Consider the following 12199-nt stretch of genomic DNA (forward strand, 5'->3'; position numbering starts at 1 on the left):
ACACAGTATGCTTCAACAGATGACTCTGGCTGCCTTCTGTAGAGTATTTTTTAGATTTCAAGGTCAAACAGAGTTTAACTTGCATGGTCTATTCTAGCATTACTCTGAATCACAGTCACAGATTTATTTACGTTGGAGTCAGCATAACACTCTCAAGTCCACCAACAAATTGTGTCCTTAAGAATCATGTCTGCTATAAAGCAGCTTGGTAATTATCTATCACTCCATCTGATTAGAGGTACCAGTTAAAGCAGAAAAAAATAAGTACAGTGAGGCCCTGGCTGCCCAAGGCACTGTGAAGGTGCTGAGAATGGGAGTGACCCAGCAGCAGGGCGCGAGGAATGCTCTCCTCACTGGGAATCTGGAACAAATGTTGAATCTTTTTCCAGGCCTGGCTCCACTAAGCAGGGTGGTGAGAGGAAATAACACTGTTTTCACCATTTAAAAATACCTGATATCTCCCATTTTTCCCTGGAAGAGAGAAGCTGGTGGAGGTCAGTGTCCTTCAGGCAGATGTTTTGCGCAGGATGGGCACAACAGTGGGCAGAGATCATGTAGGATCAGGTATGGGAGTCTGGGAAAAGGGTCGCATTGCAATTTAGTAGGAAGGGACCAAAGCTGGTGCCCTCTGGGCTGAATTTACAAGAGGTCTGTGCCTGTGTTAACACTCATAAAAGATACCTCGCTCAGTAGTAGCAGCTGTTTTCAACTTGTAAAATCCTATCAAATAGCTTCAGGCTATCCAGAAAGATAGAAGGGAGTGAGCAAAGCCATTAGCCTCCACTGAAGCAAAGACCACTGCTTGGCCCTGTTGAAGGGCCAAATATTGCATGTCTTAGCAAGTCATTTAAATTTTATACCATTTTTAAACACGCTCAGACCTGAAAAGAATTGTCTGCCATCACCATGGTCTTTTTTACCTTCTGGAAGAAGAGAGACATTAGACATAAAAATATGTAAATAAATAAAATGAAAGAAAATGAAGACACACGGGGAACCTGAAATTCAGGCTCCAGTTGTGCTATGACCTTGCTGAAGACAGTTATGCTGTTTTGCAGCTGATCTGGAAGTACAAGGATGTAAAATGTTCTACAGCCAATAAGCATCATTATTGCTCTATTTGTGGTGTCTGCTTTCCTGTGTGTCTGCCCTTGGGGCTCCTGGAAAGGTTACGGTGCCCATCCTGGGTCATCATTTTCCTGTACTTCAGTCCCCATCTGCAAAATAGAACGAGTGACAGTATATTTTCACACCTTTATTTCTTGCTGGGCTTGTCACCATTGATGTGTCAGAGCTGTCCAAGCCTTTATTTCTCTAGGAGCTTTAGAGAAAGCCAGCATGTGAGTTGTGTTAGAAAAGGGTCTGTTCTCCAAGTGCCACGGTGGCAGGCACGTGTCTACACGCTATAAAAGTATCAAAGGCAAAACACTCACGTAGGACACCTTCGGAGGGAAGGAGATGGGCAAAATGACCTCAAAGCAACTCAGCATCTGTGATTTCCTCAGCTCCCTCTGAAACTCTCTATTTTGCTGCCACAGGAGCCAGGTGCCCTACTGCACATCAGTGTAACAAATAGCCGTTAGCTTCTGCCTCGTGGGAGATACAGCAGAATGTGATTTATTGGTGCCTGCTCTGATGCCTCTTTCGAAGCACTGCCGTCATTGAGTGCTTTTTGCACAGAGGAAGGCAGATGGTCAGCACTAAGTTTCCCATAACCTTGTGGTGCATGCTGCATAGCCAATCAATGAGATCTGACTTGCAGCCCGTTGTCTGAGGTGGGAACTGTGCTGCTGAGGTATCCTGCAGTGGCTGAAATCACCTGAATGTCGACACTGCATATATGCTGAGGAAATATGGCATTTCTTCCTAAAATTTCTAAGCTGTGCCAAAGGGGATTTTCAGCTGTGGAGCTGCATGCGATGGTAGCAGGGACTGCATTGCTCAAGCCTGAACTGCCAGCTCGGAAAGAAACCCTTTGTGAGTGAGAGTGTTGGTGTGACTCTCCTTAGGAAAAAAGAAAGAAGTAGGAATAATGAATTAAAATAGGTTTCTAGTACGATAAAGGCAGAGAGGAGGATTTTTTGATCCTGAAGAGCACCAGCTGCCCCTCCAACCAGCAGCTTCTGCCTAGATGATGATTTTAATGAGGCTTCAGGTGATTTGAGAAGCTGGCATCAGACTGCAAATCACCTTGTCTGTTGGCTGGTGCCAGAATACCTCGCCAGAAGCCATTATTTCAATAGGAAATAACAACTGGGAATAGGAAAAAAATGGACTTCTGAAAAGCACTTTGTCGTGTCCCCTGGGCACATGCTGGAAGCAGCATAAGCTCCTGCCTTCAAGCAGGCGTAGTCAGGAAATTCAGGGGGAGAACTGCCTCCTTGTGTACCAGAGACAAGACGAGGTGGGTTTGTTGTGCATTTTGAGCAGTGTCTCTCAGTTTCTGATATTTATGGGCTCTGTGAGCAGATGTACCACAACTGTGTTTCATGAAACCTGGTACCGTGCTTCTTTGCTTCTTCCTTGGGATGGAAAACGCAGCATTGAGAGGAAGCTGTCTCTAGAAATGGTTAATGTAGGGCTTGGTCGATGTTTGACACCTTCCCCAGGCGCTTCTGGGGTTGCAGGTGGTTCCTTCCATGTGTGTGTAGGGTGGAGCATTTCCCAAGCTGAAGCTCATTGCCATTTTTTGCAGAGTATTGTCTCACATGACCTCACTGCTGCATAATGTTTGGCATATTTTGAGAATTTTAGACATATTTGCATTAAGCACAAAAGTAAACTGAGAACTTTTAATCCAATTAGGAGGGGGAAAAACCATGAAATGTTGTTATTTGGTGAGCAGCAGGCATTTAATCCCTGGCTTTTGGGTTATTTTGCTCAAAAAGACTACTTGTGTTAGGACATTTTTATCCAATCTACTGGGTTCTCTTCCTCAGTTTGCAATGAGGTTTGATAGTTTAAATCCACATGAGTTTCCCCTGATTGAAAGGGGCAGATCACAGTTATTCTACGGAACTAGAATAACCAGTGGCTAACAAATCTTATTGTTTCAAAGCCAAACCAAAAAAAAAAAAAAAAAAAAAAAAAAAAAAAAACCTTACCAAAACAAAAAACAAAAAAAAAAGCAAACAAAGAGACAGAAAAAAAAATTAAATGGGATCAGACAAGTCAACAAAAGAATGGTCTGATCTGGCAAATAGATGGGGGCTGATTCTGTGTACACCACACATGTCCTTCATTGATTGTCATGGAGTCTTTATGTCCTAGCATGCAATGAAATAAGTAAGACCAGCTATGTTTTATATTCTTGAAAGATGTATGTATATAATTATAGCTAAATCAAGGATTAAGGTCCTTTCTACTTCTGTATCTCCAGTAGAAATCCGTGAAATCTCAAACAAGCAGTTCAAAGTCTGATTTTAATGATGTTGTTTTAGAGACAGAGTAACCATCAAACTTTGCAGATCCACCTACATTTTCATCTGTACTGAAGACCTACGGCCTCATTTTCTGTACATTTCCAACTTGCTGAGACAGTTTTCTGAGTGTCAGGAAATAGCGAGTCTTCCAGAAACTGATCCTTACAGCAAACTTCTGTTGTTTTCTGTCACAGTTAAAATGTGGAAAAATGATTTTCTCCCTTGGGGTGAGGAGCTTGCATGCAACATTTTGGTCCCCGAGCGTCTGGGACTGCAGTGAATATCTGGGCAGTCCCTGAACTGCAGCACAGAATTGCAAGTGAGAATGTAATGAGTGAGAAACAAAGAGAGAGATGTGGCAGGCGCAGGGACGTGACCAAAAGCCCACTGAAGTGAAAGGCATGGCTCCTATTGAATGCAGTGGCCTTTGTGTCAAGCTCTCAGCCTATCTGTGACAGAAAGGCAGAGCCAATCAAGTATCGCTGTGATACCTCTTGCTCAGGATAACCACATGCTCATCTTTTTACTTTCCCTCCCAGGATGGAAGGAGCAGTTTTATTGGCCACCAGCTTGGAGGGGTCATGGAAGTGCCCAACAGCAAGGACCAGAGAGTCAAATCAGCCAGAGCCATCCAAATCACTTACTACCTCCAAACGTATGGCTCTGTCACCCAGGACCTCATTGGGGAGAAGTGGGAGAGTGAATTCTGTAAACTGATGCACAAGATGCAGCTGGATCACCAAGATCTGCAGCTCTACTCGCTGGCGTCCTTCAGCCTCTGGAAGGACTTCCACCAGACCAGTCTCTTGGCCAGGGGCAAGATTTTGGTGAGCCTGATGCTGATCCTCCTGACTGCTACCCTCTCGAGCTCCATGAAGGACTGCCTGCGTAGCAAACCTTTCCTGGGACTCTTGGGAGTACTCACTATCTGTATTTCCAGTGTCACTGCGGCAGGGATATTTTTCATTACTGATGGAAAATATAATTCTACTCTGTTGGGAATCCCTTTCTTCGCTATGGGTAATTATTTATCTTCATAATAATAGGATTAACCGAGCTTAATGACAGGATTGTAAATTACATCCTGGGTTATAAAGTGCAGATTTTACCTTGAGTGAAACTCTAAGTTGTTTTCATCTTGTTAAATTGATCTGTGCCTTGCCAAAAAAAAAAAAAGGGGGGGGGAGGGAAATAGAATGAAGCAGTAGCAACAATAAGGAGCGAATGACGTTGCTGGAATCTTGGCCAATATGAGAGAGGGGCAGTTTTATTGATCTCAGTTACAAAACAAAGGAGAAATTGTTATTGAAAACTGGTCAGCTCAGCACAGCAAGCGGATGCGTGTTGACCTGGCTTTGATGGGAGGCTGGCCAAAAGGGTCGGTTAAAATGGGAGGACAAGGAGGAGGAAAGATTTCAGCATCCTTCCCAAGGAAGGTTTCTCTTCCAGCTCTGTCTGAGGGGCAGAGGGGAATGGGCTGGTGTGTGAATAAGATTGATGGACTTTATTGCGGAGAGAAGATGAAAGCTGTGGTGTTTGCCAGACTGTGAGCAAAGCTGTCAGTATCTGTAGTGCATAATCCCTCCATTTGTGAAGTTGGAGATCAGTTGCAGAGATTTCCTCTGTGCTGCACCCGGGCAGGGGAAGGTGCAGTCAAAGAACAGATGTAGAAAGCAGTTCTTTTAGCAGGAGAATTGTTCTCATTACTCCCATTCTCATTTCTGTTCCAGCACATTGAGCGCATCTGTGTGGTTAATGAGTTTGCAAGGAAGGGACGCTGGCAAGCAGAGCAGCGTGTAGCAGATGGCTCACTGAGGCAGCAGAGCTCAGTGCAATCACAGCCATGTGTGCAAGGGGTGCTTCACACCGCGAGGCTGAAGCTGCCTTATGGCTCTGTGCTGAGTCCCAGCAGAGACAGCAATAACTCTGAGCTTCCTGCTGGCTTTTGGGTGTTAGAGAATCTTATCTGTGGGAATTAACTCTGCTTCTTTTCAGTTCATTTTGAAAGTCAGTTCATACCTGTAGCACCCAAGAACAGCCCTCTGCTGCACTGAGAGGTAACTAAGCATGCAAAGATGGAGTCAAGGTTTGGAGTGTCCTATATTTTTCTTAAAATGCTCACTAGCTAAAAAAACCTACTCTTGCTCTTTCTCTAAAGAAAAGCCCTGCAGGTATGTGCATCCCTCACCTTCTGCCACTTCCTTTGTTATTTAACGCATCCCTGTCCCCACCAGCAGCACAGGCTGCTGCCTTCTGTGCTGCACTGTGCTGCACCCAACGTAGATGCAGCCGGCTAAGGCAGGAGGGAGCAGAAGGCAGTGGATGACCAGTAGCCCAGCTGCAAAAGGGAAGAAAAAAGCAAATTTTGGTGGTTTGCTGAGATGGTGTGACTTGAATGCAACTTGGGGTTTTGGGGAAAATGGAGTTTATGGAGTATGAATTGATCTGGATCATGTTTACTGTCTTCAAGACTGGAGAAGGGGCCTGATTCTGCTCTGTCTGTTCCCAGTTTCTGACCTGAGTGAAGTTAGAAAAAAGAGATTAATGTGCCAGGAAAGGGAAAAGGTGGACGGTGGCAAAGGGAAGACTCGTGCTCATTATCAGAACATGGCAAGCTTTTTGTTGGTGTCAGGAGTTGTGTGTCAGTTGGCGATGCCTTGCTCGTGCTGTAAATAGAACTGAAGGCCAAAAAAGAATTGTGAGGTAATGAAAAGCACCTTCCTTCAGGTATTTATTCTTCTGCTGGTGGCTCTTCAGATGGCTGTGGTGATCAGGACGCATAATCTGGGGATCTTTGCTTGACAGGCCCCCAGGTTGTCACTCCTGTGTAGCACCAAGCAGAGCCTGCAGGCAAAGCTCTTGACCTCACAGGATGCCAGAACCATGGAATGGTTAAGGTTGGAAGGCATCATTTGGGATCATCCAGTCCAAGTCCTGTGCTTCAAGCTGGGTCACCTGGAGCACACTGTCTAGGATCACATGCCCAGCACAACAGGAAACAACCCAGCCCCATCCTACTGACATACCTGAAAAGCATCAGCATCCCTACACCCAAGTGCACTGGCTGGAATAGCAGCAGCATTATGCTTAATTCGTGCATGCGCTGCAACCCTGGGATTAGGCAAGGACCAGAGCTTATGAAAGCAGAGTGGCTAGGTTCCCCATTTAGGTGGAAATTTAGGAGCTCTCTGTCTAAAGAAAAAAAATGTTTACAACTTTCTGTTGTGTTTTGTGCTGTCACTCTTGTCAAAACCACTGCCAGGAGCAAAAGAAAAACAAGTCTCTTGAAATGAATTATTTGCAAGAATTGCTTCTGTAGCATTATATTGAACAAACTTCAAGTTGAAAAAGAATACACTTAAGAAACTTTCTACAGAAATTTCATTCTGAAAGCCAGACTGAATTGGAGATGTATTAGGAAGGAGCTGCTTACCAACTGCTGTTAGAAAATATTAGGGAAGAGTTTGATCAACTAAAAAATGGGATGTACGGCTTATCAAAGTCCTACAGCATTACATCCTGCAAAGATACATGTGCCTGTGGTCCTGTGAATCAATGCCAGGTAGTGACATCTTGCACAGGCCATGGCGTGCCCAAGGCCTCACAGAAATTGGTTCCCTATGAGACAGAGTTTTCTACTAACCTGCTTTACTGTGAAGTGATCTGATAGCTTAGAGTAGATCCATTGAAGACTCCAGAGCTATAAATTCTACAGAACAATACATAACTATAGTCCATGTTGTACCAGAGTCCAATGCTGATAGAACCATAGAATTAAAAGAATACATCAAATAATTAATCTGTGAATTTAGATGAAAAAGTTTGTAAACTTTCCCAGACTTACGAATGTTGGATTTACAAGTCAGGCTTTCAAAGCCAAGCTACTTATGATACTGATAATGATAATAATAACAACCTGGAATACAGCCACTAAGCAGCTGGCAGTGCAAACCAGAATACACACATACCTGAGTGCTGGCAGCTTTAGAAAGACTCAATCTGACATTTGTAAAATGTTCAATTGAAGTTTTTATTTTTTTCCTTTAAAATGTTTTTGACATTCACCCTTAAGGGACAAATTATAATGGAAATTCTGTGTTGTTCATCTACACTTGTTCTTCTAAAGCAGAGCAAGATGCTGCCATCTGGATGGCAGGAATAGAACCATAGGATCATGTGGGTTGGAAAGACCTTCAATACCAACAAATGCAACCATTAACCTGACCTACAAGTCCCATCATTAAATGGCATCCCTTAATGCCACTTCCACACATCTCCTAACTGCCTCCAGGGATGGTAACTCCAATAGATCCCCAGGAAGCTCTTTCTTATTCTTGACCATTCACTTTACAAAGAAATTCTTAACACCCAATCTAAACCTCCCACTGTGGAACTGGGGACTCTTTCCTCATGCCATTAACTACCCATTGAGGTTTTACTTGTGAGGTATCTCAGACTTATCTCAGAGATACTGGGATAGAAGCTGAGATTGGCTTTACTTTGTTCTTCCTGGTGAGAAACTTAAGCCTTAAATAAGACAAGAGGACAGTGTTAGGGAGCTCTACTGGCTCTGAGTCCTCCTTCCTGATACCATTTCCTCAGATGCCTCAGGAAAACCAGCCTCTCCAGCACAGTGCCTACACTGCTGGTTGAGTCACGGCTCTTTGGAGAGACCTGAGAAATGCACCAGGTGAGGCGCTCACGTTGCCTTTTGTGTTCAGATGCACAATACAATTTCACAGGGTTGTTATGTGCATGAAATAATTATGGTTCCCCTTGTCTAATCATCACTAATTAATATAACCAGAAGGTTAACTACATAATTGAGATATTATTGCACCCATGATTTTCTTTTAAATGCACAGAAACCCACACTGATACCATCATGGAGATAATGATTAAACTCAGCTGAGGATCTCACTGTATGTTTTTAAATGCAGGTATATCAGTTATTTCATTTTACACATAATTATGTTTGGCCACTCAGTTAAGTGCCTCACCATATATCTTAGTGGAAATCTTACCTAAAAAAAATGTAGCTATGATGCAATAGAGTGTAAATACATTTTTTTCTTTAAAAAGTTAATACATTTCTTGGCTGAATTCATGGTGATTGAATATAAGAAATATCTCCTGCCCTTTGTAATCCAGACTGTGAAGGCTTTAAGATCTTCACAGGAAGAGTTTTTCATTGAATCTGTAGAAGGCATTAAGCTGAACAACCTTACAACGCCTTGTAACACTGTTTCTACAACTAATAGCAATTGACTGTACTGCTAATACACTGGCAGGGTAGTAAAGAGGAACAAACTCTACAGAAAGCAGTAGATTACCTGTCTCCAGCCATAACATTATTCCCAATGTGAGAACTCAAAATGACAAACATAGATTGTAGCTATGATGCAGACTTCATAGAATGATAGAATAGCTCAGGTAGGAAAAGACCTGAAAGATCATCAAGTCCCAACACAACCCAACCATCCTACCCTAACTCTCACCACCCTCTGCTAAATCGTGGCCCTGAGCAAATATTCTCTGCTATAATTCCCAGGGATTCCCTCCCCTGACTGAGAAACTCACATGGAAGGAGGGAACAAGGCAGCAGAAGGCAGGGCTCCAGGCAGTCACCAATATTTCAGGCAGGAGTCATCTAGCCTCTTTCAGAGAATGACTATAGCAGTTGTTACAGTCAGGGCTGATGATCACCTTTGAGTAAATGTGAGATGTGATGGTATAACCCTCAGGGGTAATTCATGGGGAATGACAGCAAAAGTGGGTGTAGCACAAATGAGGAAAGTGCTTTTTGAGATGTGATGGGACAAGTGTGAGGGCCAAAGTACATGTTATCTCTATGGAAGGACCACAGCATTTCTAACCCTTGCTTTAATCATTGGATTTTCTGATTACAGCTGCAACTTAGAAATAATATTTCAGGAGTGAATCTGGTTTTGTCTTTTGATTCAGCAGTAAAACAAACTGCATGTGAATTTCATGTCATCGTCTGATCATCTCCTGCCTGTGTAAGGAGCAGGATAATGACTCCTTAGAGCAGAGAGCACTATAGTTTAATCTCACCACTCCACGTCTTATAAACCAGCAAATTTTGTCTTACAGAAGTGCATGTCCCCACCCACTTAGCAAATCAATCAAGGATTTCAATTACCTTATCCTTAATTAGAAAATGTCCATTCTTGATTCCTAAAGTTGGAAATGAGAGGAAGAACAACAGCATGGGAAAGCAGAAATAAAAAAAAGAGGAGGATAAAACAAAGTTTTAAATCACCTTTTTGGATGTCCCATACATTCCTCCCTTAACTGAAGTGACACATTCTCAATTTCTTTCCTAGTCAGTGGAGAGAAATTGGTGATTCGAAAGTTATTTGGTTTATCCTTTAGGAGATATTTGGGGTGAGCTGAGTTATTTTTTTGAGTGGTCCATTTATAAAAGCCAGATTGAATGCTTATACTTCAACCCCTCATGTTACTTACATGGGAAGATAATTATTGGACAAGGGAGAATGGTTTTACACCAAAAGGTGAGATTTATGTCAGATATTCAGAGGAAATCCTTCACTCAGAGGGCAGTGAGGCGCTGGCAATGCCCAGAGCTGTGGTGTCCATCCCTGGGGCCATGGATGGGCCCTTGGGCAGCCTGACTGGCTGGGGGCACCCAGCCCATGGCAGGGGGAGGGTGATGGGGGTTGTCAGAACCCCTCCAACCTGAGCCATTCCATCATTTTATGATTCTGTGATTGTATAAGATACAAGCTGTGTGTATATTATCACGTACAGACACATAGCATGCATGTATCAATGGACTTCAGTTCATTACAGATGGCAGACTCTCTTTTTTTTTTTTCTATAGAAACTTAGGGAAGAGTCTCTTTTCCTCTTATCAATTCAAAAACTCATCACCCCTTAGGAGAATCGCCCCAGTCCAGCAGGTCTGCTGGTCAGATCCTCTGAGGCTCAGCTCAAGTTAAAACATTTGACCTTGGACATGGCCCAACCACAGTGCATTGCTACTGGATCCTCTGTATGGGTTTTTTCCTTGAGAACAGACAGCTAAACTCTTCTTCCTATTGATGCCAGTGTGAACTGCACTAACCCGACTTGTCTAAGATGCAGACTCCAAACGCTGTTGTCTTTCTCTTTAAAAAAGAAATATCTTACATCAAAACAACATCCACAGCTCTCTGTCCACAGCTGACAGCCTGGTAACAATCTACCAAAATGGAATTGCTTCCAATTTGTGGCAAGCATTTCTGCAAGTTCTTTGAAAAAGTAGTTTGGTAAAGGAAGAGCGCATGTTTTGAGTTACAGTGTCAAAGGCTGAAGGGAATGTTTTTCTATTACAGTTGAAAATGTATGTTTAGTAATCTTAATATACAAACTCTGTTCAGATTGTAAGGGATGCTTCCTTTTCAGATGCCTCCCACATTTGTCTGAACACCTCTTGCTTTCATTTTTCTACCTTTTCGTGGCAATGCTCATTCCTGCAAATGGGTTCTTTAAGGTTCTCTATTGGATGGACCTTTTCTGCCCGTTGATCTCATTTAGCAGGAGTTTCATTCCTTGTACTTAGCATGTATCGATGCACAACGCATTTACATTTGGTTCATTTGGGCTGGAAAGGAGCTGCATCATGGCAGAAATGATTTAGCTCTACGTGTATCATCCCTAATAGGGCAGTGTCAGATACAGCCTTGAATAGCATCACTGGTAGCAATTCCATAACTGGCCTCGACAGCTTGTTCCAGTGCTTAAATAGCTATACATTTGTAAAGGTATTTCTTAATATTTTCCTTGCTGTAGTTTATGCCTATAATTTCAGAGTCTGTCCAGCCAAACCATGCAGTGTAATTTTTCATAGAGGGTATTTTATATGCGGGGCCATTCTTACTTCAGCATGGATATAATTTCATACCAGATTTTTATTTCCTGGGTATCTTACAGTAGCTCCTGTTTTCTTGTGAACTCTGTGATGGTTTCTGATCTCTGCTGGAGCATAGTGGGTCTGCAGAAAAGAGCAGAAGTGGGACAGGATGAGCTTCAGAAGGATATATCCTGTGCTCTTTGGTGTGTAGAGGAAAGATGAAACCTTACATTGTCCTTTCTTCCCTGCTGGGCAGGAAGGATGGGCTATGCTGCCCGAAGGAGCAAACAACGATCCTGTGCTCTATCAAGCACACTGTCTGCTCTCCATAGGCACACAGGGAAGCATGAAGTTGTGCCTCCAGTTTTTAAGTGAAAACGAAGGGCAGCAAGAGCACTGACCTTCTCCAGAAATATCTTTTGTGCACAATCAGCCCCTGGAACTCACTGCTGCAAGGCACGGCTGTGGCCCAAATTCAGCCTAACTCAGAAAGGATTGGAATATTACACAGCTGGCTGCAGCATCTTTGTTATTTCGAATAGTAATGCAGCACTCAAAGTCGCTGCTAAGGAAGAACAATACGAATTAACAACCAAGTTGAGAAGCACAGTTCAAAACCAGTCACAGGGAAACATCACTTGTGCAAAATTTTCCCATAGTTGCTCTCTTCTGCCTGATCGTCTTCCCCTGAAGAGTCAGGTACAGGACACAGAGCAGGATGAAGCCAGGCTACTCCAGGTTCATTCTTCTGTGACCCTAAGCAAATAACAGAGCAGACGATGTACAGCAGCTACCTGCTGTAACACTGGCATGATTCGGTGTCACTGGCCTTCAGACAGAGGCATATGGAGAAGATGGGATGCTCCACATTGCTCACCTTGCTAGATGTGCTGAAGCAGGC

General features: G+C 43.2%; 1 protein-coding gene across 2 annotated transcripts in view; it reads left to right on the forward strand.

Moving 5' to 3' along the window:
- PTCHD4 (patched domain containing 4) overlaps positions 1 to 12199 on the forward strand; it is a 79767-nt gene that overhangs the window by 19365 nt on the left and 48203 nt on the right. For both annotated transcript variants that reach the window (XM_042832704.1, XM_042832703.1), the window contains exon 2: positions 3962 to 4442. In XM_042832704.1, the coding sequence (XP_042688638.1) occupies positions 3962 to 4442 (481 nt within the window). The remainder of the gene's footprint in view (positions 1 to 3961; positions 4443 to 12199) is intronic.

This window comes from Centrocercus urophasianus, unplaced genomic scaffold (assembly GCF_019232065.1).
Source record: "Centrocercus urophasianus isolate 14NV4802_14NV808 unplaced genomic scaffold, USGS_Curo_1.0 seq_39, whole genome shotgun sequence".
In the NCBI taxonomy this organism is placed as follows: domain Eukaryota; kingdom Metazoa; phylum Chordata; class Aves; order Galliformes; family Phasianidae; genus Centrocercus; species Centrocercus urophasianus.